Source organism: Grammomys surdaster, unplaced genomic scaffold, assembly GCF_004785775.1.
Source record: "Grammomys surdaster isolate TR1022 unplaced genomic scaffold, NIH_TR_1.0 125603, whole genome shotgun sequence".
Taxonomy (NCBI): domain Eukaryota; kingdom Metazoa; phylum Chordata; class Mammalia; order Rodentia; family Muridae; genus Grammomys; species Grammomys surdaster.
Genome location: NW_021620446.1, coordinates 449,996 through 477,505, shown reverse-complemented (window position 1 = coordinate 477,505; position 27,510 = coordinate 449,996). Strand labels below are relative to the sequence as shown.

Below are 27,510 nucleotides of genomic sequence, written 5' to 3'. Positions count from 1 at the left end.
GTGTGGAGGATGCCTTCTACACGCTAGTACGTGAGATTCGGCAGCATAAACTGCGGAAACTAAACCCCCCTGATGAGAGTGGTCCTGGCTGCATGAGCTGCAAGTGTGTGCTATCCTGACACCAGGTGAGGCAAGGACCAGCGAGACATCTGGGGCAGTGACCTCAGCTAGCCAGATGAACTTCATATCCACTTTGATGTCCCTGCTCCCCCAATTCTGCCAATCCCCCTGCCTGCAGTCAGTCATGTCCTTTGTGCCCGCCCCGGCACAGGCTCAGGACGTGGAGGTGCCGGATGCAGGGAGGAGGTGCTGACGGAAGGAAGGAAAGAGGAGGGAAGGAAGGAAACGATGCTGGAGCCAGGCCAGGCCAGGGATGGTGGACAGATGTGACCAAGACCTTCGCATGGACAATTTGAACAGACTGTCAAGAACTGTCCCTGTTGTCACTGGCACCCAAGTCCTCCACCCCTCTCAGTTCCCTCCAGGCGCCTATGAGGGCACATGTTGAATCACAGTAAATTATTTGATGGTCTTGACTTGTCTCTGGCTGGAGTAGGAGGTGTAGTGCCTGTGGCCTCACAGAAGATACTGGGAACCTGGGATCCATCATCTGCCTTGTTCCTGTTTCTAGAAGAGGCTGGGGAGGCTGGCCTGCGACATTGGACGGTGCAGCCCTTCCCTTCTGCCTGCCTCAACTGTCTTGTGTTTCCTGCAGAAAGTTATAGGCAACGCAAGAATAGTCAGGTGATCTGAAAAGTGACCTATTGTCCTTTAGCTAATGGGAGGAGGAGGGCTTTGAGAGTAAGAGGGCATCCCTTGTCTCCAGCAGGAAACACATTTCCTGCATTCTGGGATCCATGAAATACAGCCCTAAGAACGACAGTATAAGATCTACCCTGCCCCGACATCCTGCAGCCGTCTGACCTGTGATGGAGATCCTAGGACTCTGAAATAGAGCCTCAATGTTTTCTGTGTAGCCTCAGGCTTCTGTCCCACTGGTACCTAGGGCCTAGCAATCTCAACGCCCTGAGAGGGTAGAAACTCCCTCACTGGTTCCTGCCACCTCTCTGAGGTGTACAGATGTTCTCCAAGTCACCTGTATAATCTTGAGAGACACATACAAGTCAGATAGCTGTTCACTGCTCCCAAAGGGTGTGCCATCCCTGTGCCTCATTCTGGCACTAGTCATGGCTACAGGAGGGTCCATCCACTTATTCTAGTTCTCTTCCTGGCCACTGGGGCCCATGGTGGGTACCCTTTACCCTCTCCAGACTCAAGTGGAATTGGGTGAAGTCCGTCTCTTCAGGACACTTGGAAGGAGGCTCCACTAGACATGGTGTAGCCTGCGGCTGAGTGGTTGAGCAGTACACTTGCTCTCTTCCAACGCAGCCAAATGGTCAGCTTCTCTTGTCCATGTGTATTTGAGGCTCCCGAGGTATAATCTGAAGCTTCAGTGACTCTGTTGGAGCCTTGTTGGTCATGAACCCAAGGTGGGTTGGAGATAGGGTCTGCTACACTAGGAGTTGTCTTTGGCCCTGTTTGGGAGTTTTAGCAGGCTGAGTACATTCTGGGCTGTGATTGTAAGGGTGGACAGGAGCTTAGTGTTCTTGTTAGAAGCAGTAGGGTGGAAAACATAGGGGCAGAGCTCTTGGGGCCTAGACATGCCTGCCCTGGGAAGGGACTCAAACTGGAGCTAACCTGGGAAGCATGACATGCTTTATCCCTCACTCTGTAACAGAGGCCTGATGGTACTTCAGTATTTGCCCAGCCTGAAGCAGCAAGACCTACAGAGAGGCTTTAGGAAATTTTCAAGGGTACACAGTTGGACTCTGGGCTGGGCCCTGGGAAAGGTTGTTTGTTGTCCTTGTCCTGCCTGTGCCCAGGTCTATCTTGTTGAGACTACTACATCTCAGCATCTTTTTGAGCACTTTTCTGAGATCCTGCCAGAAAAGTACCCTCAACTCTTAACTGTGGAGTGGAGGATGGGCTTAGGACTTAGTACCTTGTACCCTGCCCAACTAACCACACTTGGCTGGTCCACCCTTCATGGCTGGCTCACTCAGGTTAGAGAGATAGACAATGTGATTGGTTTGAGTGAGGCCCTTGGCTAGCCAAGGTCTGTACTAGATACTTGAGGAGTGACTTCTATGTACTGTGAGGGCTGTTTTTTGTTTGGTTGTTCGTTTTGTTTTGTTGCTGTGGTCATGACCACAACCTCATCCTCCAGGATGTAGATATCCCAGAGCTTCAGGGGGACTTGAGGAGGTCTTCAGATATAGCTGGCATGAGAGGATATCACCTGTTCAGGTTGGGACCAGTGGCCTGAGCACAACCTTGAGTCCTCTGTAGAGAGGTGATTCCATGAGGCTGTTATCAGGCTTGTAGCTGCCCTGAAATAAGGAGCCTACCAAGACCCAGAGTTTCTCTGGTTCTCCCATCCTGGCTGGGTCTTGCTCAAACTTAGGCCTGTGCTGTGGGTAGGACAGCAGAAGAGTCACTCTTAGAGCTTAGCTCATCTCCTGGATATGGGCTCTCCTGGGCCTTCTTGAGAGGCAGGGGAGTTCCTAGGATAGTCACATCCCTGGGCTGGGCAACTGGCACTGTGAAGCAAGGAAAGTCCCTACCTATCCTCACTTCATTGCTGTGATGGTAGGAGCCCTGGACAGTTGGTCTCTGCACTGTCCTCGTGGAAGAACAGATTACTCAGGTTCTCCTGCCCACAATTTGCTGTAAACCTCTCTATTCTAGGTCCAGCCCAGCCCTAGTGTCTTTGTGGATGAGGCAGGTCCCTTCATTCACTGTATACTTTTTTACATCATTTTCATAATAAACTAGAAGCCAAAAGCAGGTGGCTGGAACCTCACTTGTAGAATCCTGAGAGCCTATAGCCTACAAGCAGAGCTTATTCCGGAGTTGGGGAGCCATACTTTGAAAACAGTGGCAGGTGTCCCAGGAGTCAGAGGCTTACCCACAGCCTCAGAGAATGGAGGAAGATCACCCACACAAGTCCCTGCTGGACTTGCTGCTCTACTATGTTCTGGTTTCTGAAGGGCCGGGTAGCCTTCGAGAAAAGAGTATGGTGGATAAGCTTTAAGTAGCCATTTGAGCCCATGTAGCTGGTAAGGGACAGGGATGGAGGTTTGTGGCTGCCCCTTGGGCTCAGGATCAGGAGAGGACATGGATAGGTTCCTGGCTGTCACTTGGATTTTGGTCATAGATGGCGAGAGCTGCAGAATAACCAGCAGGATGTATCACCTGCGTTTGTTCAAGCACAGAGGATTCTCTGCTGAGAGGGACATGAGGGGACATGACTACCACCCTTTGACAGCCCTGAGACCATCTATAGCAGACAGTCCAGTGGCTCAGAATAAGTAGAGAAGGGAAGGTGCTATGGCTATAAATTATTGTCACTAATTAGTGTGGCTGTCACCCAGTCTAGCCATTTTGTGCCATGAGAGGCTGTCTATTTACCTTGGATAGTGTGCTACTTACTAATTGGGTGCTGGAACAGTATCCAAAAAGCATCTTCCTTATTGAGGACTATGCCTAGGCAGTGGCTCCTGCTTTCAGGAATCAAAAATCATTCTGGGAGGACATCACCCAAGAGGGCTGAGGTTCCCTGGTGGGCTGCCAGAGGCCCCAGGGAAATTGTATAGCCTCTGCACTTTGCCATGATACCAGAGTTCTGGCCAGAGGACTGTCTGGGCAGCCTCTGGAAGGAGGTCTGGAAAGTGGGTTGGAGAGGGGAGCAGCCACCTTTGGGATCTGCCTGCTGGTCTTGTTCTCTTACGGGCTTCAGGCACCTGGAGACCTGTCTCTGCTAAGCTGGAGTGGTAACATGACACTCTGAAGATCCAGGCTTGAGGACCAGTAGTGTCTGTTGGGTGTTTCAGTAGCCTGCCATGTGCTTCTCTGGGGATGGCATGCTGCAGCACTGCCTAGTGAACCATGAAGGGGTCAGGTCCGGGGAAGACCGGGAGCCAGGACCCCCACACCCTTTTCATCAGAAGCCCCAGCTCCTAACTGCACCTCGGTGATCATAGTTAATCCTCACTGCTGTGTCCTGTCTACACAGTGACAGCTGGCCTGCAGGTGAAGGTGCCAGACTAAGTAGGAGGATGAGCCATTTCCTGTAAAAGAAGTACTGCTAAGGGGTGACTAGAGATCAGACCCTAGAAACAGCAATAGCCATACAGTGTGACCCCTACATTTTGCTCAGGACTCCCATCCCTTCTGACATCCCTATTCATGAGAAGACTCATGTTCCTGGCCTCTCCCTATCTTTTCCTCCAGGCCTCCAGACTTTTGGGCTCCTGACACAGGATGTGGCTCTGAGTCCTTCTGCTGTGCTTCCTGAGAATACTTAGCCTGCTACATGTGTGCATCACACTCTTTCCCCTTAATCAGGCTGGGAGAAACACTGCCATCCATCCATCCATCCATCCATCCATCCATCCATCCATCCATCCATCTGTTTATTGATACTGTGTAGTTCTGGCTGTCCTGGAAGCCACATGTCTATGTAGACCAGGCTGTTCCTAAACTCACAGAAATCCATCTGCCTCTTCTTGAGTGCTGGGATGAAAGGCATGTACCATCCACCATGCCTGTCTGAAGCTCAGTTTTAATGTTGGCGTTCCAGAGAATCTGTTTCTCCTTCTTCTGTTTTTTATCTATTTTTTTTGTCTGTTTTACATGTGCATGTTCTTGTTTCATCTTCCAATAGCGAAGTCAGGTGTATCACTGGAGCAGGGCGGAGTATGCTGGGTGGTGGAGGGATTAAATGCTTTTAATCCCAGCACTCAAGAGGCAGAGGTAGATGAATCTCTGAATTCGAGGCCAGTCTGGTCTACAGAGTAAGTTCCAGAGCAGCATGTGTGTGTGTGTGTGTAAGAGAGAGCGAGAGCGAGAGCAAGAGCGAGAGTGAGAGCGAGAGAGGAGAGAGAGAGAGAGAGAGAGAGAGAGAGAGAGAGAGAGAGATATCAGAGGACAGGTTTTAGGGAGTGATCAGTTCTCTCCTGCTGTATGGAACTGAAGGATTAAGCTCAGGTCATCCAGTTTGATGGCAAGCACTCTTACTGGTCTTCCTCAACCCTAAGTTGTATCTTTAAAAGAGGTTTTTATTTTATGTGTATGAATATTTTGCCTGTATGTAAGTATGTATACTATATGTGTGCCTGGGGCCTGAGGAGGTCAGAAGGGGGCGTTAGATCCCCTGGAACTGGAGTTACAGTCGTGTGCTGCTATGTGGGTGCTGGGAATTGAATGCAGGTCTTCTGAAGAGCAGCCAGTGTTATCTACTGAGCCATCTCTCCAGCCCAGCAAAACTGTCTTTTTGATAGTTCTTTATATATTTTAGCAGTTGTCCTAGGAATTGTATTCTTGCATTTCTACTTTCAGCCAGTCATTCCAAGCTCAAATCCGTGTGGGTTGAAGACCTGAGGATACAAATCACATTGTAACAATAGTTAGAATCAGGTTTCTTTTGGGGGCCAGAGAGATGGCTCATCAGTTAAAGCCCTGGCTGCTCAAGTGTGAGAACTGGAGTTCGGATTTCCAGAAACTCAACCTGAATTACACGTGGCCATGGCAATTCCCGGCAGTTCCCGCCTCAGAAGGCAGAGGCAGGGGATTCACAAGGCAAGATGGGAGTAGCTATATCCAAGATCTCTGTGTTTGACTGAGAGATCCCCCCTCCAGTGAAGGAGGTGGAAGAGCAGTGGAGGATGAGTCCTGACAACCTCAGGCCTCCGTATGCACATGTAACATGTCCACATACACCCATACACCCACATGGGCTCTCACACATGCATACCCTTGAACATTTCACCCATTTCTACGTGTTACATGAAAATGGGGGAAAGTCTCTTTGGTAGGGAGCTTCTGATCAAGACAATTAAAATGAGCAAAAATGGCTGAGGGTATAGTTCAGTTGGTAGAGTGCTTGCCTAGCATGTATGAGGCTAGGTTCAATCCCTATCACCACAAAAAGTGAGATTAGTGGCACACACTTTTAACACCAGTACTTGGCTTGGGTTGCCTTGAATTCACAGAGATCTGCTTGCTTCTTGTTTCTGAGACCTGAGATTAAAGGCGTGCACCAGCATGTTTAGCCAAATGCAGTAAGACTTACGAACCTATCCCATGGAGCTGGATATGGTGGTGTACACCTTTAGTCCCAGCATTCACGAGGCAGAGGCAGGTGGATCTCATCAGTTGGAGGTCAACCTGGCCTACATAATGAGTTGTAGGATAGCCAGGGTATGTCTCAAAAAGAAAGAAAGGAGGAAGAAAAGGAGGAGGAGGAAGAGGAGGAGAAAGGAAAGAAGAAAGGAAAAAGAAAGGAAGAGGAAGTGGAGGAGGAAGAAGGTGGTATCCTATGGAATAATGAGACTATGGTTGATATTTTATTTTTCCTTGTATAAAAAGATTTAAGTTTAACTTTTTTTTTTTTTTTAGAATTATTAGCTAGACGGTAGTGGCGCACGCCTTTAATCCCAGCACTTGGGAGGCAGAGGCAGGCGGATTTCTGAGTTTGAGGCCAGCCTGGTCTACAGAGTGAGTTCCAGGACAGCCAGGGCTATACAGAGAAACCCTGTCTCGAAAAACCAAAAAAAAAAAAAAATAGAATGCCTTTCACATATCCAGAATTCCACAGTCCCATTGTAGTAAATAACCACTCAGCTCAGCCACTGTAGAAGAGCTGTTAGTGCTGCCTTGGCCTCTGTGGACCACTCACCTGCCAGGCTGAGGATCCTCTGTAGTTTTTGATGGACCAGGGCATATAACTTCATGAGTTATTCCTAGTATTCCCATGTCCATGGGCAGCTAAGGTGGGTTTTCAGCGATGCACTAAGTATAGAAGTGCCCAAACTGTTCTTGGCCTTTGCTGCTCCATGTGTTTCATGTTCAGCAGGACTCTTCCTTGAATGTTGCCAGCTTGGATCCACTAGAGGGAGCCAGAGCCCTTCACAGCTGTCCGGGCTTGTGAAATGGCTTCATTAATAGTAAAGAGCACAGAAGCAGCACCCTGTTTCATTTCTGAATTCTACCTGTTTTTGTTTGTGTGTTTTGTTTTTAAATATTTATGTCTATTTGCATATATGTTTGTGTGACAGAACAGGGATCAGATCCCGTTATATATGGTTGTGAGTCACCATGTGGTTGCTGGGAATCAAACTCAGGTTCTTTGGAAGAACAACCAGTACCCTTAACCCCTGAGCCATCTCTTCAGGCCTTGGATTCTCCAGGCCCAAGATACTACCAGTTATAGCTGCCCACACATGTCTACTTCCTCAAGTTATGAGAATGTAATAGAAGGTATGAAATTTAAAAAACAAACATTTATGCACACATACTAAGAAAAACATCCCATGAGACTTTGAGCATTGGAAATACAGCTCACCTGAACTAAGATGTTCCATGAGTAATGTTGCCATAGGGCCTCAAGTATTGAGAATGAAAGAATGTGAATAATTATGTTCTTTGTTTGTTTGTTTTGAGACAGGGTTTCTCTGTGTAGCCCTGGCTGTCCTGGAACTCACTCTATAGACCAGGCTGGCCTTGAACTCAGAAATCCGCCTGCCTCTGCCTCCCAAGTGCTGGGATTAAAGGCGTGTGCCACCACCGTCCGGCCGAATAATTATGTTCAATTAAATTAAAAAAAAATACTGATTACATTCTGAAAGGATATTTTGGGACATACTGACAAGATTAGTTTCATTTGTTTCTTTTTAATTCCTCTTTAACAATTTATTTAATTCTTTGTGTATGAATGTGTATGTATGTGGGCATGCCACAGTCTGAAGGGAGGTCAGAGGACAACTCAGGGGTCAGTTTTCTTACCCCATCATGTAGGCTTCCAGATCAGAACTAACCTGTTGGACTTAACAATAAGTGGCTTTACCAAATGAGCCATCGCCTGCTTCTTCCAAAGTCGTCTCTCAGAAACTTTTCCTGCTATTAGGTCCTGTGACATCACATTTGTAGGCACAGTGCATTTCTTAAGACGATCCTGGTCTACAACAAATGCTAGTAACAGCAATCAAAATGGCAGTGTTTTCATCTAAATCACAGGATTGTAGGCTGATACTAGTTTGTTTATGCGGTTTCAATTTGACTATAGTGAATGCTTTTTTTTGTAAGGCAAAAAAAGTAAACAAAATCAGTTTCAACCTCCTTCAAAGTGGATAGGTTCTTTTTAGTATAATAGAAAGCTCTAGCCGGGCGGTGGTGGCGCACGCCTTTAATCCCAGCACTTGGGAGGCAGAGGCAGGTGGATTTCTGAGTTCAAGGCCAGCCTGGTCTACCGAGTGAGTTCCAGGACAGCCAGGGCTACACAGAGAAACCCTGCCTTGAAAAACAAAAAAAAAACAAAAAAAAAAAAAAAAAAGAAAGAAAGCTCTAATTTTGCTGGGGGTATGTGGGATGGAATGTGGATTTGAGGGGGCTGCCTGGTCACTCAGCACTTCTGCACTTTTAACCCTAGAGCGATGAGGAGCAGAGAGAGGCAGATTGTTGAGTCTCGCTGGTTTCCAGTCTAGTACCAGGTTCAGTGAGTGTGGTAGTTTGGGTAAGAATGAGCCCTAAAGGCTCTTGTTTGAATCCTTGATCTCAAGTTGGTGGAACTCTTTGGAAAGATTAGGATGTATGGCCTTGTTGAAGGTTGGCTGTTAGGTCTCTCTTCCTCCTACTTAGAGATGAGGATATAAACTCTCAGCAACAACCCGAGTCAGGCTCCCTGCCTGACTCCCTGTTGCCACGACCCTCACGATGATGATTAGGAACTCACCTTCTGCAACATAAAAAAATTAAAACCTTTCTTTATAAGTTGCCTTGGACATGGTATTGCACAGCAGTAGAAAAGTAAGACAATGGGGCTGGAGAGATGGCTCAGTGGTTAAGAGTGTTAGCAATCTGTTAAACTCCACCTCCAGAGTCACCTGGCAACAGCTAGGTATGCTCCGCCCCACAGTTACCTGGCAACAGGCAGGTAACCCTGCCCACTATAAAAGGGGCTGCCACAAAGAGTGTTTCAGGCCATCAAGAGCCTTACAATGAGGCCTGGGCTCCGAAACAAAAACCTCCAACACATTTGGGCAGAGTTCCGGAAACACATTTATCACGTAGGTCAAAAGCAGGTCCAAGAATCGAGCAATAGTACCCATCAGTTTCTAACAATGAGGGAGTCAGGCACCCCTAGAGCACCACCGCTATACAGCCGGGTGGACTTCCCGCGGGACTATTACCCCGGCTGGACTTCCGGGTGGTGGTCAGGCGGGTACCAAGCATCCCTTCAGTCAGCAAAAATACCACGCGTAGGCCTCGCCTCCACAACAAACCCCGCCCTACAGCGAGGACACGCCCCGTAGGCCTCGCCACGCTTCTTCCACTCCAGTCCGGAGGTCGCCGTCACACTCCGGGTCTCCAGGCCTCGGTCTTCGTGAGGTCAGTTTCACGTGCTATGTTAGCTCGTGGTCACTGAAATGTCAGTACCCAGCTCAGGCGGTGAAGAGCTGGGGCGAGACGGGCGTTCCCGGGCGGGGCAGTACTGGGGGAGGGCGGTGTCTGCGCACTTAGATGACGCCATCTCACTGCGTACCTCCGGCGGTGGGCTATGGGGGAGGGTGGTGGGCCCGCTGCGTGAGTCTACGCATGCGTAGTCTCTCCATTAGGCTCCTGAAGCAGCAACCTGCCTAGTCAGAATTTCTTTTCCCTGAACTAAGCGGCCCTTGGCCTTCCTCCCCTAAAGCACCTCCTCGGGATTTGAGGAATTGATGGAGGGCCTCGATAGAGCGAGATCTGAAGTGGAGGATCGCTCGATCGTCCAGGTCTTCAGAGAATTGCGTACTCACAGCCTGAACGGGCAGCTAGGCTAGCCCCAGGCCTCCCAAACTCTAGGGGGAATGGAAGCAGCTCCCGTGGTAGGGCACGTAACTGGCACCGCACCTTGCGACAGTCGCTTTGCATTGTTGAATATCGCAGACAGATTTCTGCAGCAATTTATATCGTTTTGGCAATGTGTAGGAAGGACCTTAGAACGAGCTGATCCTGGTTACAGGATAGTGAAATGTCTGAAAACAGCCCACCATAGTCACATAAACAGGTAATTGTGCCCAAAGGAAAGTTACATTGTATCCTTTTTTTATATAAATGTATTTTTGTGACCGCCTTGCTCAGTATGTGTATGCTTTGTGTATGTGATTTTTTTTTTCTTTTTAAAGACATAGTTTCACATTGTAGCCCAGCCTAGCCTGAAACTCACTATGTAGCACTAACTAGTTTTGAACTCATCTTGGTCCTTCTGGATGAAGTGCTGGTAATGTAAAAGTCTGGCCACTGTGGTCTGAGGTTAGCTCAGCGTGGAGGATAAGGCCAGCTTTGGTTATGTACGGGGTTCAAGGTAAGCCTGGACCACATAGCAAGGGCGTATCTTTTTGTTTGTTTTTATTCTCATTGTGTAGCCCATGCTGTCCTTGAACTCACAGAGATCCACCTGCCTGGGCCTCTGGAGTAGAGTGCTTGGATGAAAGCCAGCCCATGGCCTGTTACAAGACCACAGTTTTAAAACAGTTGTGACAGAGCCATGTATAGTGGTGCATGCCTTTAGTCCTAGCACTCAGGAGGCAGAGGCAGGTGGATCTCTGTAAGTTTGAGGCCAGTCTGGTCTTTGTTGTGAGTTCCAGGACAGCCAGAGCTACACAGTGAGACCTTATCTTGAAAGAAAAAACAAAAACCAAACCAAAAACCAAACAAAAAAACCCACCCTAAATACCACTCTCCCCCCTCCCCAAATTTTAACAGTTGTGAAAAAAATACACCAGTTTCATACCTGCTATCTCTTCACAGTTCAAGAGAGAAATTAATCAAGTGTCTGTGGGTGGATCCTTTTGGAGCCTCCACAAGATAAACATTTTTTACACTTTCCACCCATTATCTCATGACTGTACAGGGACCCGCCCACCCGTGTTAGTTTCCTCATACAGCATCCAATAAAGTTAGTGCAAACTGAGCACCCAGGGAGCCCTTGGTCCCCCTTTCTCTCACTTCTCACCCTTCCTCCTTGGGTGTGGTCTCTATAGAAACTTAAGAGAGGTACTTGCTGTCTCTAGTTTGTCCTGAACTCCTGGTGAGATGCTAGAAACACATTGTACCTGCCAGCCACATGGGTTGCCTGAACCCAGGATCCTAAGTTAGTAGCCCCTGCAATTTGTCTGTGGGTACTGAGTATCCATGCAAAAACTACAGTTCTCACCTTAAAGGGACTAAGAGACAGTTTATTCTGGAGTCATTGTTAGTGAGCATGGCCTGAGAACACAGATTTAGGTTACTCCAAATTCTGTGTTCCAACATGGAAGCAGGTTCATGAAATTTTGTAGTTTTACAGAAGAAAATCATAAATCAAGGCAAGTTTAAGTACACTGGTGGGTACATCAGAGAGATAGGTACAATAAAATGGAGGAAGCTTTTCTGTAAGTCCAAGATGCTATCTGATGACATTAGCTTTTGGTTAGTGAAAGCTACTGGTCTGCTAAGTTAAGATTTCAAAAGGAAGCTGGGTGTGGTGACACATGCCTTTCATATCAGCACTCAGAGGGAAGAAGAAGATAGATTTTTGTGAGTTGTAGGCCAGCCTAGTCTAAGATAGAGAGAGAGAAGGAGAGAGAGAGTTAGATAGTTCCAGACAGCCAGGGCTGTTACACAGAGAACCTCTATCATGACCCCTGCCCCACCCCCACCCCCAAATTCTAAAAGGTTTCTATCAGTCACAAGATGTTAGTTCCAACACAAAGGTGGGCAAGAAAGAGCTGTCGTAGAAGGCTAAAATTAGCCCAGGATAAAGTAGCCTCTGGCACTGCACCATCCCAATTTCTCCACAGCACTGAAATTCTACAGCTTCTTTTCAGGAATTCTCCTTCACATTAGCAACAAATAAAGGCTGGCCTGGCCAAAGTTTTCCTTCTAATTGGGCAGGCTTTATCTTTCCCCAAAGAACCGATCCCCTGCTTCACGGGCCAGTCTTGGTGCGGTGAGGATGGCTCCTGCAGCAATGAAGATGAAGCTGTGTCTGTACTGGATACTGGGCAGGGTTTATGAAGCTGAGTTCTGACCTTTCTTCTTCTTCCTTCCTTCCTTCCTTCCTTCCTTTCTTTCTTTTTTTTTTTTTTTTTGGTGTTATATATCATGGCTTGTTTATAGAATTATTTATTTATTTTTATGTATGTGAGTACACTGTGGCTGTCTTCAGACATACCAGATGTTAGGATTCGAGCGCAGTTTGGACAGACAACACCAAAGCCGATCCGATCCGGTTCCAAGGGAAGGGGTTTATTTGGGGAAGGGGGTGGGAGAGAGGAACGGGAAGATGGCGAGTGAAGAGAAGACGAAGAGAGAGAGAGGTTGGGGGTGGTCCCAACTATTTAAGTGGGTGATGACGTGTGTAATTTCCCAGGTGTAGGTGAGTCAGGTAGGTGAATTCTGGGAGTGGTTGTCCCAGCAACGTAGGAGTCGCAGGCCCCTGAATATGACGTCACCGGGTTCAGACTTATACTAACACCAGATGAGGGCATCAGATCTCATTACAGATGGTTGTGAGCCACCATGTGGTTGCTGGGAATTGAACTCAGGACCTCTGGAAGAGCAGTCAGTGCTCTTAACCACTGAGCCATCTCTCCAGCTCCCCAACCTATCTTCTTGCCTGCCTCTTTGCCTCCTTTTGTCCCTTCAGGGCTCCCTGTCCCAGGTCTTTCCGGAAACACAATTCCTGATTTCCTATGCTGGCCTGCTAGAATCTCCTTTACTTATGTTGTTAAAGTCCTGGGAGAGACTCAGAACAGCACCTGGCACATGACACATGTTTAACAAATACTTAGGTGAATGAATGCCAGTTCCTTGACAAGTGTGTGTATGGCTGTCTGTGCAAGAGAACAGGGCTCCTGAGTGACAGACTCTCGATGCTGACTTCTTCCACAGTGCTGGAATCCCAGCACTCAGGAAGCAAAATCTGCAAGTTCAAGGCCCTTCTGGGCTACATTTCAAGACCTTGTTTCAAAAATACAGAAACCAAAAGCAAATCCCATAACTTGGGAGTATGTTACAAAGTTTAAAAACGGGCTGGAGGGATGGCTTAGCAGTTAAGAGCACTGATGCTGCTCTTCCAGAGCACCCTTTAGTTCCCAGCACCTGAATGATGGCTATTCCCCAACAATCTTATACCCTCGCACAGACACATATGCAGATGAAGCATTCACACACACACATATATATGATATATATATATATATGTGTATATATATATAATAAGAAAAATATCAGAACTGCTTAAATAGTGATGAAATGCTTGCATTTTGGGGGTGTTGAGAGTCTCATGCATCAGAGGTGGTATGTTACCACCCTCAGCCACATCCCCAGGATCAGAAAGGATGTTCTGAACACTGTTCTATCCATGAAAACCTTGGCGGCTTGTAGGACAGATGGGTGTGTGCTGCTGTTCATACCAGACACTCTCATCACAGTTGCATCCATTTCGTGGCAGCTGTGGATCATTTTAATATTTTTAGTCAGGCCCAAAGAAGTGACTCAGGTTTGTCAAGTTCTGTTCCCAAAGTGCAGCCTGCCTGTGGGAGGGACAGACCTGGTGGGCGGTCTCCAGAAGGCAAAGTGAAAGGCTAGTTGGGGCTAGAGAATGAGAACCGGAGAAAGTCTCTAGGCCCCGCCCTGGGCGGAAGAAACGGGAGCGTCTGGGACCTCTAGCAGCGGCACCAGGTGAGCTAGGCCCATGTTTTGGGGCGCTCGGCTGCCTTTGAGGGTTCTTTTCGGGTCCCTTCCTGGCCTTCTTAATACGTGGCAGAGCGTCTGGACTAGAAGGTTTGAGAGACCAAAAAATAGGGCGGGGCAGGGGCGGGATCATGGGCCCAGCGAGCTTCTGAGGCCTGTTCCTTCTTAGGGTGACACACTTGTGCCTCCGAGGAGCCTTTCTCAGTACCTGAAGGCTGAGCTCATAGCTCGGTCATCAGCGGCCTGTTCGCTCACTTTAAGGTCCAAAGAGGGTGTCTTTAGATCCTATGATTAACCTAGCTACAGCTAGGAGCAGCTAGCTAGCAATCCCCAATCACATCTAAGCAGAGGTCTGAATAATGCCTCTAAGCCGGGCTGGTGGGGCCTCCAGCCTGGTCACTTTTGTGCATTCCGAGAGCCTGGTCCCAAGGCCAGACAAGGGGAGGAGTGTGGGAGAAGAGGCAGCTGCCTGGTTACTTTCACATCCCTCGTCCCTGACCTCAGATGATCACAGTCAGAACTGGCTGGCACCCTGCCTCCCATAAAGTCCAGCCCTGTGCTTTCCCCAAAGGTAGATATTCTAGGACCCGGTAGTCTGTAGTGCAGAAGAGAGTAGGACTTGTAGACCTGGAGGCTGTGCCTGTGACTAGAAGTACTCCAGCTGCCCTACCCCAGTGGTAGTGCCCCAGTGATGACTGGGTTTGCATGACACATATGAACCAGGCAGTGCTGGTTTTACTCATTGGTGCGTTATGGGTGGGGATAACTGATTTCTCCATGCCCTAGCTGTATGACCACAGTGAGTTATCAATGCCCTTGCCTCAGTTGTTCCTGTCACTAGCCCTTGTGTCAATATGTGTAAAGTAAATCTTTCCCCCTGGTTAGCATTAAGGGGGTATCCTCCTACCCCTGGGAAGGGAGGGAAGACTCCCTTAGTATGGCAATGCTGTGCCAGGCACTGTAACTTCACACAGAACTGTTGTCATTGTCATAACTATTATAGAGAGCATCTGAAGTGATTTGTTTCTCTTAAACAGAACCTAGTACCCCTCTCCCTCCTCTGTGCTAGCAGCACAGCACTGATCAGTTCTTCCAAGGAGCCCTCCAGGATACCCACATGGTGTCTAGGCTAGCTTGCTTGACAGATAGTTGCCCTGGAATGTGGAGACATGGGTATCTGTTCCCAGGCCTCAGAAACATCCTTCCACAGCCAGTGTCTGTCATGTTTATTTGGGTTCTGGGCCTATTCTTGTTGGAGCCTGTGACCTGTTTGTCCCAGCTTTCCTAGTGTGATGGACCACCTGGGTCCTTTGCAGGCTGGGCCTGAGCTGGCTGAGGGTTGTGAAGAAGTTGGCCTGACCTGAGTGCCTAGGCTCAAAAGGAAGTCATGGAAGCAAATGCTATAGTAGCTGCCTCTGAATACTCGCCTTTCCCCCCAGAGTCCCGTGCCTTCCTGCCGTGCCCTTAAGGTGGTTGCTTGTGTCCAGGCTTCATGCTTTCTGGACTTTTGACTTAGTAAGATGGTTTGGCAACGGTAGAGTATGGTGCTAGCCCAACTTGTTCTCAGCGTAAGAAGTAGGCTGAATGAGCAGAAAGCTCCCTTGCTGGGGTTTCCAGACCATAGCCAGGCTCCCACAAATAAGCAGAAGATTTCCCGGCCAGAGTTGGTAGCCTGGTGCTATCTGCAGCAGGAAAGGTGCTGGGTGGCTGGGTTCCGTCAGAGGCTAGGAGGTGGCTGTGTCACATAGTCCTAGGCACTCAGGTTCTGCTCCTCTTAGTGGTACTATATAGTTAGCCTCTCTCTGATACCTTGTTTACTTCTAGAGACTCAATTCGTAGACACATTTGCTGGGGAGAGGCTGGGCCTCTACTGAAAAAAAAAATATTCTCTTGGCTTTTGGACTCATCTTCTTACAAATTCTAGCCTGTCAAGGTATGAATTTTTCTCAAGAGTTTTCTTCCTACTTTTTTATGCCTAGACTACACTGTGTACCCACCATGAGTCTTGACATCCAGTGTGAGCAGCTGAGTGATGCCCGGTGGACAGAGCTCCTTCCTCTGATCCAGCAATACCAAGTGGTCAGGTAGAAGCAGCCTTGGGGACCTTGTGGGGACAGTTGAGTCTGGCTGGAAGGGCAGTACTCTGTTGTGGAGGTGGGTGGTTCTTGCAGTTTGGGACCACCTGACAGGGGCTCCTTGTGTTCCAAAAGCACTCTGTTCATGGACAGGAAGATGTTTTGCATCATCTTCATGAGATGTTACTCTTGAGTTTTCAACATTTTTGTATGTTTGCTTTTAGACAGGATCTCACTCTATAGCTCTTACTGGCCTGGAACTGGGCAATTGATTTCCATCACAATATAAACCGGGCAGGTGCAATCCTGTCATCCCAGTACTGGGAAGGTAGATGCAGGAGGATCAGAAACCCAAGGTCATTTTCTGGTACATAGTAGTTTAAAGTTAGCCTGAGATACACAAGTTTAAAAACAGCAACAACTGACTACTAGTTGTGTAGCTCACGTAGGTAGGCTAGCATGTATCATCATGTATGAGAAGCATATGTGAACCACTACAGGCTCAGGTAGGATGGGCAGGCTTGATGTGGAGGGTGTCTGCAGCTTCAGGTGGTAGGCACCTTGCACCCAGCAGTTTGAACCATTACTCAGCTTTTCCTTCTGGCTGAGAAAAGTTGCTACTAGCCCGCCTCACTAGGTGGTTACACTGCTTGGTGACTCAGGTTCACAGGACAGACATAGATGCCTGCTTCCTCCTCATCTTTCCTGAGATAGTTTTAGGTTTATAGCAGAGTCAGAGGTTATTTAGGCATCCTCAGCCCTCCATCAGCTTCCCATGACCATATCCCATATTCTCATGCTGCCTGGCACTTCTAGGCAGATATTGATTCCCAGGTTTGCCCTGTGACTTTCCCCCATTCTGATCACGTAGGGTCCCACATGGCTTTACTGATCATCTCATTCAACCCTTCTGCAGAGTCCCTCTTCCTCTTGTGACCTGAGTTTAGATACCCTGAACGTGTTCCTTTGCCTAGTCTGAGGGTTTTTCATGGTGGTCATGTGCTTTTTGGAGTGTATGGACATACAATGGGTGTGGTCTGTCACATGGTGTTCTGGATGTACAATGGCCTCATGTGGCCATGACTGAGTCATCCGTTGCTATGGCTCATCATGTACTCATGCTGCTGTAGCTCTGACCAGGTCTGAGTTCCTCTGCCTACTATCAACATCCGTTCCTCCCCTCCCCACCCCACCTCTCAGTTCTGGAGCTTTGTACAAGCTAGGCAGGGAGTTCTAGCTCTTAGTTTCTTTTGAGGCAGCTTTCTTCCACTGTGTAGCCCATGCTGACTTGGAGCCTGTTTGAAGTTTAAGCCTTGTAGTTAGAATCTGTATTTGAATTTCTTGGCTCTGGATGGGTCATACCAGATGTTTTGTGAGATTGATGGTCGGGTCTGAGGCCAGCACCATGCTGACTCAGGGGTCCTGTTTGCAGGCTGGAAGACTGTGGCCTCACTGAAGTGCGGTGCAAAGACATCAGCTCAGCGATCCAGTCCAACCCTGCCCTGACAGAGCTCAGCCTACGCACCAATGAACTGGGTGATGCTGGTGTGGGTCTGGTGCTCCAGGGCCTACAGAATCCCTCTTGTAAGGTCCAGAAGCTGAGGTAAGCCTGGGGCTCAGCCCAGCCTATCCAGGGCAGAACTTGGACAAATAGGCAGCTGTGATGTAGAAAGCCACTGAGAGGTTGGACAGGTAGGGACAGCTTGTGGTGATGGGCACCCCAGCTTTAGCCAGGACACCAGTGAAGAGTGGAGTGCTGGAACAGGCCACATTATGGCTTTGTTCCAGGTCTCAGTCCCTAGTAAAAATGTGGCTGAACCACACTGGTCTCCTCCTTTGGCCTGGAGCCCCATCTAGAGAAAAAGTAGTGCCCTAACCCTGCAAGATGGATAGGAATGTGTTCATGACTGCTGCTGGTGGCATGTGCTTCAGCCTTCAGAACTGTGGCTTGACGGAGACTGGCTGTGGAGTTCTGCCCAACGTGCTGAGCTCTTTGTCTACCCTGCGGGAGCTACATCTCAATGACAACCCTCTGGGGGATGCAGGCCTGAAGCTGCTTTGTGAAGGACTTCGGGACCCCCAGTGCCGCCTTGAGAGGCTTCAGTGAGTGTGTACTTTGCCAGGGTCCCTGAGCTCTTTGCAGCCCCTGACCAGCCAGCCAGCCATCAGTAAGCCTCACATTAGCACAGTAGATGAGAACTCTGGAGGGGATTCCTAGGATTGCAGGGCCTCCCCTTTGCTAAGGGCTGGTAGCTGACCTAGCCTGAGATCAGGTGCTGATGCTGGTGGGGTCTGGCTGGATTCTGTAGAGTGGGATCCTAGATGAGCTGAAGACACTTCTCCAACAGGAACTTGTCTCTCTCTCCTGGGTCTGGGAGAACCTCAGAATGTTGGTAGGGCTCTTTCCACTGAAAGTTTCCTGAGCAATGTTGGTGTCCACATGAGCCTGGTGGCTCTAGGCATTCACTGTGCCTGACCAACCAGATAAGGCCTAAGGAAGCAATGGGAAATGAGATACCAGCACCCCTTATGTCTCCCCCATACTGCATTTCTAGACCTATCCTTAATCCTTTTGATGTGCCTGCGACCCCTGCCTACCCCCAGGTTGGAATACTGTAACCTCACAGCTACCAGCTGCGAGCCCCTGGCTTCCGTGCTCAGGGTGAAGCCTGGCTTTAAGGAGCTAGTACTGAGCAACAATGACCTCCACGAGGCTGGTGTCCATGTTCTGTGCCAGGGCCTGAAGGACTCTGCCTGTCAACTGGAGTCACTCAAGTACGTACTAGGCCACAGAGGCTAAGGGGTAGGGTCAGGCACCAGTGCTCCTCTTACCATGTCCTATGTCTCTAGGCTGGACAACTGTGGTATCACATCAGCCAACTGCAAGGATCTGTGTGATGTCGTGGCCTCCAAAGCCTCACTGCAAGAACTGGACTTGGGCAGCAACAAGCTAGGTAATGCAGGCATTGCAGCACTGTGCCCAGGACTGCTGCTTCCCAGCTGTAGGCTCAGGACTCTGTGGTGAGTTGATTCCTAGTCTCTTTTCATAGGGATAGAGGACATGGCGATGAGTGAGGGACATTCTTGAATAATGTTGTTATCCCACAGGCTCTGGGAGTGTGATGTCACTGCAGAGGGCTGCAAGGACCTGTGCCGTGTCCTCAGGACCAAGCAGAGCCTGAAGGAACTCAGCTTAGCTGGCAATGAGCTGAAGGATGAGGGTGCCCGGCTGCTGTGTGAGAGCCTCTTAGAGCCTAGCTGTCAGCTAGAGTCACTGTGGTGAGGGCCTGAGGTGGGGCTAAGGTGTATCTGGGACAGAAAATACAGAAAGGCTAGGGTGAAGTGAGGTTGGGGAGATGCTGGTGGACCCTGGAAGATGGTGTCAGGAGGAGGACAGTGCTAGATTGAGGTGCAGATAAACAGATGTGGGTGGGACGGGGAAGAGCATGGGTGAGCCACCTGTGTCCCTTAATGGACCTCCAAGGGAAGGGCTACTTGGAGGAACTGGCTCCAGCCTTTCTGTTCCCACAGGGTAAAGACCTGTAGCCTCACAGCTGCCTCTTGTCCATACTTCTGCTCGGTGTTGACCAAAAACCGTTCTCTGTTGGAGCTGCAAATGAGCAGCAACCCGCTGGGAGACGTGGGAGTCCAGGAGCTCTGCAAGGCCCTGGGCCAGCCAGACACAGTGCTGCGTGTGCTTTGGTGAGTGTGCTGCAGAGGTGGGCATAGTGAAAGACGTCCTGGGGTCCCCTTCCCCCTTTTGAAATGGTGTCTATGTAGCCCTGGTACTCACTGTGAATAGGCTGGCCTCAAACTCAGAGATAAATGTCTCTGGCTTCTGAGTGCTAGGGCTACAGCTTTACTACCCAGCCTGGGTTCCTTCCTTTCCTTAGTCACAGTCTAGCTTCTGTATTAGAGGAGTTCTAGTGCTCCTGTGTACCCTGGTCAGTGAGCTAGATGTAGAACCTGGGGACTTATTTCTCCCATTTCTTTCTGGTTCCAGGGAGATCTCTGCTGTCCCACAACCTCCATGTGTCTGCCTAATTTTTTTTTTTGGGGGGGGAGTGCAGTTTTCCTTAATTCCTTACTTTTTTGGTTTTCCAAGATAGGGTTTCTTGCTTATCCTGGACTAGCTTTTGTAGACCAGGCTGGCCTTAAGCTCACAGAGATCTGCCTTCGTCTGCCTCCCAAGTGCTGGGACTTAAAGGCATGTGCTATTACACCTGGCTCTTTGGCAGATTTTAAAATCATTTTACATTTTTGTTGATGTATGTATTTGCCTCCAAGTTCATATACCACACATGCATGCGTAAGTCAGAAGACAACCTGCAGTTGTCTTTCTACCATGGGGTCCAAGCATGGAATTCAGGTTGTTGAGCTTGGCAGCAAGTAGCCTCGCCCTCTTTGGCAGCTTTTAAATTTTTTTACCCATTGTGCTCTGGGCTATTGATTTGCCTTTATGTGGGTCTTGGCCTGGGCAGTAATGTGCTTTCTTGATCTCTCTTCTTTTCCTTTTTCTCTGCCGAGTCCAGGAGTCAGTCCTTGGGACTGTGGACAATTCAATTTCTGACCTCATTTTCTTAAGTTTTGTTCTCATTTCTAGAGATTGCCCATTTTCTAGCCAGTCCAGAGTATCATTTCGCTCTTTTTTTTTTTTTTTTTTCCATTTTTCGAGACAAAGGGTTTCTCTATGGAGCCCTGGCTGTTGTAGAATTCACTCTGTAGACCAGGTTGTCCTCAGAGATCCACCTTCCTCTGCCTCCCGAGTGCTATTACTAAAGGGACTAAAGGTATTCACCACCACTGACCAGTTGGAACTGATTTTTTTTTTTTTTTTTTGAGACAGGGTTTCTCTGTATAGCCCAGGCTGTCTTGAAACCCACTCTGTAGACCAGGCTGGCCTGGAACTCAGAAATCTGCCTGCCTCTGCCTCCCAAGTGCTGGGATTAAAGGCGTACGCCACCACTGCCTGGCATCATTTCGCTCTTAATGTCTTGTCTTTTACCATTTATTTCAGCCTTGCCTTCTGTGGCAACACATCTTGACTCTCAGTCATCCTGGACTGGACACTAGTTGGAGAGTGGACCAGGCCACCACAGGGATAATAGCTATGTAGTCTCTCTTATCCAGGAAATAGCATCTTGGTTGTGGGATACTCTGGAAGTCTTGGGGAAAGGAGTTCCCGAGTTCCTCGGGTCCCCTCTGATTGGTATGGGTAGCAGACCTGCTCATTTATTCCTTTGGCCTGTATCCCTATCTCCCTTTTTCTATGTAGATCCTGATGTAGTTGGGCCTTGGTGCACAGGCTTCTGACCTAGCCAGGCTCCTGGTGCTGAGAGACATAGATATGCTCCCTGAGGCTGTGCACCCTTCCTCTCTCAGGGGAAGCTAAGAGTCCTGTCTATTTTATTCACCTGAGGGGAAGCTTAGCTGCATTTGAAGTATAGAGGGGCTGCCTTCCTGCCAAATCTCAAATGGGGAGAACAGATCTGCCCTCTCTACCCAGGCTGGGAGACTGTGATGTGACAAATAGTGGTTGCAGCAGCCTTGCCACTGTCCTGCTGGCCAACCGCAGCTTAAGGGAACTGGACCTCAGTAACAACTGCATGGGGGACTTAGGTGTCCTGCAACTGCTGGAGAGCCTCAAACAGCCCAGCTGTACCCTTCAGCAGCTTGTGTAAGTGGATGTCGTTGGTGAAGGTGGTGGTACAGGGGCTGCTGGGGCTCAGAGGGTTGTCAGGAAGGTGGGGATGGATAAGTAGGGGTACCCCAACTCACTTTTTCCTGCTTGCCTGTGTACAGCCTGTATGACATTTACTGGGCAGAGGAGGTGGAAGACCAGCTTCGAGCCCTGGAGGAGGAAAGGCCATCCCTGAGGATCATTTCCTGAGGTGTACACCTCTGGACACACAACGTTAATCCAGCCCCGGGGGCAGCCAGCAGGATCTCTGGCTCTGGGTGTCCTAGTGTTGACTGGCAATAAGCATTGTGATCTAACTTCAGTAGAAAACTTTAAGACACTTTATAACTATTAAAACACGCTGTTGGCAAGAAAGGTCCTTGTCATTCTTGGTGGGCTGGTGTAGCTCTGCTATGGATCCATGATGCTATGACTGCTTCCTGTGTATGGGGCAGTTCATGCATATGCTTAGCCCGGCAGTGGATCCTTATTCCGTCTCAATGATGGCCTTTTTAAAAACCAGGGTCTTGCTACTGTAGCCTTGGCCAGCCTTCCAAATGCCGAAGTACTGGGACTACAGACAGTGCAGAGGGGTTTCTGGCTGTGCAACATTAACCTTGCTCCAAGGTAGGCCAAGAAGTGACTTTCAGAGCTGAACTCTTCCTCCTGCCCACACTGGAGTGTGGGTGAGGAGGATCTCGGCTTGCAACAGTCAAGCATGACTTTGAAAGATACATTCCCATACCTGAAATACCAGGAGGACTGGGGTAAGACTCAGTGGTAAAGTTCTTCCTAATACAAAAGGGTTGAAAACAAAACAAACCACAAGAAATCAAAATCTCTATAAAGTCTAAATAAAACCCCCAAACTATAGATGGTTGAAATCTTCAAAGTGAAATTGCCAAAATAATTTCCATGCCTAAAAGCACTTAATGAGAGAAGGGTGGCCAGTCAAAATTTTACGAGACTGGCTGTGTGATACTTATTTTTTTGAGTTTAAGATTTATTTGTTTTAATTCTTTTATCTTACTTTTGAGACAAGGTCTCACTATGTAGCCTCAGCTGAACATAGACCTGCTAAGTAGACCAGGCTGCCCTTGAATCCAGAGACCCGCCTGTTCTATGTCTCTCAAATACTGGGATTAAAGGCAGATTTATTTTTATGTGTATGGGTGTTCTGCAAACATTTGTCTGTGCCATATGTTCCTACTCGTTAAAGCGAACAACTGTCCGAGCCTCTGGAACTGTTACAGCCATGTGGTGCTGGGAAGGAAACCAGGTCCTCTGCAAGAGCAAGCTCCTAACTGCTTAGTCATCTCTACAGCCCCTAAATTATGTTTTTTTTCTTTATTTTTTTCCCCTTAACAGAAGGGACTGTGTTTATTGGTGTACATAGCCATGAGGCAGACTCTCTTCTGCAGAAAGTCAGTCAGAAAAAGGTCATTTATTATTTCTCTTAAAGATAGGTTCTCCAGCCGGGCAGTGGTGGTGCACGCCTTTAATTCCAGCACTTGGGAGGCAGAGGCAGGCGGATTTCTGAGTTCCAGGACAGCCAGGGCTACACAGAGAAACCCTGTCTTGAAAAAAAAAAAAAAAAGAGGTTCTCTGTGTAGCCCTGGTTTGCCTCCCTCCTTCTGTGGAACGTTGGGATCAAAAGCATGTGCTGTCATGCTCAGCTAAGATTACACTTATTTGTTCATGTGTGCCAGTGTCATGTGTGCCAACTGTAACAGTTAATATCTACAATACTGACCGAGAGGCAAGGTATTCCACAGTTTCCCAGGGTGGCCTTGAAGTTATAGTAGTCCTGCCTAAATTACTTGGAGTGCTGGAATCACAGGCATAAACCACTATGATTTGGTCTTTTGCTGTGTATTATATAATGCTAAGTGAGGGACCCCAAGACTTGGTTGTCCCAGAGACAAGAAAGTCTGAACATAGTCTCAAGTGACACTATGTGACCTTGCCCCCAAGTTATTTCTGACTGGTATATAAAGACAGTGACATCTAATTGCTGGGCAGAAGAGACACAAGCAGGTTTTAGGGTTCCTGGGCCTTGGGGATCAGGAGAGGACCATGAGGGAGAAGAAGGTGAGGAAGAAGAAAACGCAGCCATCGGTCAGGAGCCAAGAAAACATGGTCCTGAAGCCTGGTCAACTGGAGTCAAGAGCAGCCCAGATAAAAGAAGCATAGTAAGTAGTAGCCTGGAGTTACTGATAGAAAATAGATTTTAGTAACATAGAGGTAGATCTCTGCCCAGCTTTGTGCTGTTTAAGGCTCATTGTAAAAATAAAAGTTGTGTGTCTCTTATCCAGAAACTAAATGGTCAAGGGCAGGGTAGAAACCCCAGACTGGGCTTAAAAGTTTCTACAACCAACTTTTGTTGTTTTAACCGGGATTTATAAGTAACCTGATTGAAAATAAGCAATACATCTTTACAGATATAGCTTTAAAACAAAGCCAGGAAGGAAAAAAAATGCCCATTGCCATTGGTCACCTGGGAAATGCAAATCAAAACCAGTAAGATGTCACCTTACCTCATGAGAATGCCTGTTCTGACAGAGATGCCACGTGCACGGGCTGTAGAGATGGTTACGTGACAGGAGCACTTGTTGTTCCTGCAGGGGATCTGGGTTCCCAGCATTCCCATGTCAGCTCTCAACCGTTTCTCTACTCCAGTGCCAGGAGACCCTAAGACATCTGGCCTCGGGCACTCATGCGGTGCACACACATACATCCAAGCAAAACACTTCTCATACTCATCAAGTAAATAAATCTTTAAAACATTTTAAATAGTTTAAAAAAAAATCAGGTGGTGGTGGTGCATGTTCTGGGAGGCAGAGGCAGTCAGTCTGTGAGTTCGAAGCCAGCATGGTCTACAGAGTGAGTTCTAGGAAAGCCAGGGCAGTTACACGAAGAAACCCTGACTTGAAGAAACAAAGCCCAAAAAGAACAAATACTGGTCAGAGTTAAAAATGGTTGCTCAGTCTTCTAATTCCACCACTTGGGAAGCAGATGCAGGAAGACTGCTGCAAGCTTGAGGACACGGAGAAACGAGCAAACATGCTATAGTACCATGTGGAAAAGATTATGGGGTTCCTCAAAGACTTGAAAATGGAGCTATGGTATGGCCCAGTAATTGCACTACCATAGACACATAAAACCAAGCTGACTCAGCATGTCAGAGACACCTGCGCTGCCTTGATCACTACAGCAGTGGTCAGAGCAGCCAGAAAGTCAGAGGAAAACAATGTAGTTATTGGGAGTGGATGGGGGCTAACAACTACCTCTACCTCCTGCTCCAGGGGACCTGATGACCTCCTCTACTGGCCTCCATGGACATCTGTACCCATGTACAGACATAATTAAGAAAAAAAAATTTAAAAAGAACTTCTTAGTTAAGCACAGTGGCACAAACCAGAATTTGGGAGGCTAAAGCAGGACTGCCAAGAACTTGAGGCCAGGGCTAGTCTGAACTATGCAGCAAAACCCTGGCTCGAAAATCCAAAGAAACACGTTGCCTCAGTAAGCTGAGAGGCATGACTTACACATGTGCATTTGTGGGAAAACTGAACTTGTCAGAAGACAGGTGGTTTGCTACTGCATTCCCAATGGCTGCAGCCGTAAAGCAAGGCTCACAGCCATCTCCCATGGTCATTCCTCAGTGATCACCAATCCCACACCTGGTAAGAAACAATGTGGCAGACGGGTAGCTGCCCAGGACCTGTTCTGTGAACAGCTATGCCTGCCCTAGGAAAGCTGTGTCCCACAAGCCCTCAAAGCCTTGTGAGATCTGTATCCTACACACACACACACACACACACACATACACACACACACCCCTTCAGGGGGGCGGGGCACAGTCCCTTCCTCTGCAAGGCATCTGGGGCATGGGGCAGAGAGGGCAGCCATAGGCTATGCTCCTTCATCACTCACGTACATGCATGCACACCCCTTCTCTGTAAGGCGACTGGAGCACGGGGCAGAGGGCAGCTAGAGGCTATGCATCTTCATCATCACTTTATTTGTTCCGTTTGCTCAAGGGGACAACTATGAACTCAGGGAGCCATGGTGACAACACCCTAACACCCGGGGTATAGGTCTCCTAGTTGGACTCTGACTTCATGCCCCGCAAGAGGCCAATCTGTGACCTCCATGTATACACCCTTCAGCTTATAGTCCTGGTTAAAGGAAGGCTCCAAATGAAATGGCTCAGTACTGACTCCAGACCCACTACTTTGCAGCCATCTTGGTATTATGATATCCTTCACTTATGCTGCTGTAAGTTGGGTGGGGCCACAGGGTCTCATGGGGCTTCTGCCTACCCCATAGAGGGTGGAGAAAGAGTACTGAGATACCTCTCCTAGCCTGTGCTGAGACTGAGCATAAGGGAGATCATGGGCCAGGGCCTTGGTTGACCAGGTAGAAGGACAGGGCAGGACTCTTGCTCTAGAGCAAGTTCCAGGCTCATTGTTTAGCTCACGCTCCCAGAGAAGTATCAGGAGCCAATATGTGCATACACCTACCTGCACACAAACATGTACACTCAAGTGCCCCTTGTGGAGTGTGGATGCCCTCCCCACCTCCTCTGAAGCAGGGAGCATGAGGATGGGAGAATGGGACAGCCCTATGGCACAAGGCCAGTGATGAGGGAGAGGCTCATGAAGCAGCTGAGGTCCCCTCCTCAGCAGGTACACAATCATTGGTAGCCCTCTCTTCCTCTGCAGTTCCAGTCCCTGGCAGGTCATCATCCGGCCCTGGGTGCCCTTCCCCGTTGTTGACAGCTCTGGCCTGGTGACTCTGCTGCTTCTGTCGCCGGGTCTCCTTGTACCTCATGGTGATGTCTCTGTAGGGCAGCAGAGCCACCTCACCATCTATTCTTGCAGCAGCCCCCAGCATAGGCCCCATAGACACCTGGAAACCTTTGTTCTGCAAGAGGCTACATGTGCTATAATTCTAGGGATAGCTAAGGAGAGGTCAAGCTAGAGTGTCAGCTACATGCCGGGCAGGTCACCTTGAACCTCAAGAACCTGGATCTGCCAGACAGAGCCACAGAGATTACAAGGGCCAAGGCAGACAGAGCCACAGGCAAGGCAAGGGTAGGGAATGGATAGTAAGGAATGGATAGAGCCTTGTCTGTATTCAGCCAGAGGGGACAGACACCACTCGCAGTGAAGCCTGACGGCCTGGGCTCCCACCCCCACTCACCGCAGGAAGAAGCGCCAGACAGTCCATGTAAGCACCAGGATGGAGCCAAGAGTCCAGCACTGGGAGATGTAGAAGGGCAGTGACAGCGTGAGTGTGTGCGGGTCATACTTCACCACGATGAGGAGCTCTGTGACTGTGATGGCTGCCACCAGCCAGGCCTGCTGGCCCAGCTTCCTGTGGGGCTTCCTGCAGAGAGGCAGCAGCTGCCTGGCTTGTCCAGCACCCCAAATGCCCTTGGGGATCCCAGGCTCTGGCACCCCACCCCCTAGCCCTTATGGCAGCCCTCACAATTCATCCATGAAGTCGTAGATCTCACGCATGGCCACACCACCCACGTTCACGAAGAAGACCAGCCGCAGGAGGACCAGGTAGTGTTCAGGGGGCATCCATAGCACAAACTTCAGGTAGAAGGTGTTCAGCTCTGCCAACAGGAACTAGGGGATGGGAGAAGGTCAGTTCATCAGTTCTAGACCTAACCATTGGTGTTACATAGATACCCAGTCACCAGGCTGCTGGGACTTACCACCAGGATGATGCCACACACGGCCAGCCAGCGGTGCAGGCTGGAAGCTGGTTTCCACTCAAAACGTACCCAGCTGTAAGGCGTGAACTGAAAGGCAATCCTCTTCATCTTGCCCCTGGGAACCAGAGAGCCAGCAGCCTAAGGGCAATGGCCAGTCAACCAGCTTTATTCAGGTCACAGAGCTAGAGCCAGAACCTATGAGCTAGTGCATACTGCCTTCCTCCGCAAACACAAGGCTCTGCCCTGTT

At 48.9% G+C, this 27,510-nt stretch overlaps 2 protein-coding genes and 1 long non-coding RNA gene across 6 annotated transcripts in view; 2 read left to right on the top strand and 1 right to left on the bottom strand.

Annotated features, from left to right (window-relative positions):
- The first annotated feature begins 6 nt into the window (after nucleotides 1–6).
- Nucleotides 7–536, top strand: LOC114638500. The gene is made up of 2 exons (XR_003713890.1): nucleotides 7–125; nucleotides 272–536. It is a non-coding gene; the product is annotated as an uncharacterized LOC114638500 (long non-coding RNA).
- Nucleotides 537–9,340: 8,804 nt separating this feature from the next.
- On the top strand, nucleotides 9,341–21,906 carry Rnh1 (ribonuclease/angiogenin inhibitor 1). Of its 3 annotated transcripts, none has more exons than XM_028786852.1 (10): nucleotides 9,341–9,447; nucleotides 15,756–15,860; nucleotides 17,284–17,454; nucleotides 17,784–17,954; nucleotides 18,456–18,626; nucleotides 18,702–18,872; nucleotides 18,960–19,130; nucleotides 19,383–19,553; nucleotides 21,358–21,528; nucleotides 21,654–21,906. In XM_028786852.1, the coding sequence occupies exons 2-10, from the start codon at nucleotides 15,775–15,777 to the stop codon at nucleotides 21,739–21,741; spliced, it is 1,371 nt and encodes a 456-aa protein (XP_028642685.1). In that variant the 5' UTR covers nucleotides 9,341–9,447; nucleotides 15,756–15,774; the 3' UTR covers nucleotides 21,742–21,906. The 3 variants fall into 3 exon arrangements, with proteins under 3 accessions (XP_028642685.1, XP_028642684.1, XP_028642683.1); XM_028786851.1 differs by lacking the exon at nucleotides 9,341–9,447 and adding an exon at nucleotides 13,505–13,764; XM_028786850.1 differs by lacking the exon at nucleotides 9,341–9,447 and adding an exon at nucleotides 13,754–13,866.
- A 3,628-nt stretch (nucleotides 21,907–25,534) lies between these two features.
- Ptdss2 (phosphatidylserine synthase 2) overlaps nucleotides 25,535–27,510 on the bottom strand; it is a 23,590-nt gene continuing 21,614 nt past the window's right edge. For both annotated transcript variants that reach the window (XM_028786858.1, XM_028786859.1), the window contains 4 exons: nucleotides 27,263–27,377; nucleotides 27,028–27,173; nucleotides 26,740–26,925; nucleotides 25,535–26,377 (listed from right to left, as the gene is read on the bottom strand). In XM_028786858.1, the coding sequence (XP_028642691.1) occupies nucleotides 26,191–26,377; nucleotides 26,740–26,925; nucleotides 27,028–27,173; nucleotides 27,263–27,377 (634 nt within the window). In that variant the 3' untranslated portion in view covers nucleotides 25,535–26,190. The remainder of the gene's footprint in view (nucleotides 26,378–26,739; nucleotides 26,926–27,027; nucleotides 27,174–27,262; nucleotides 27,378–27,510) is intronic.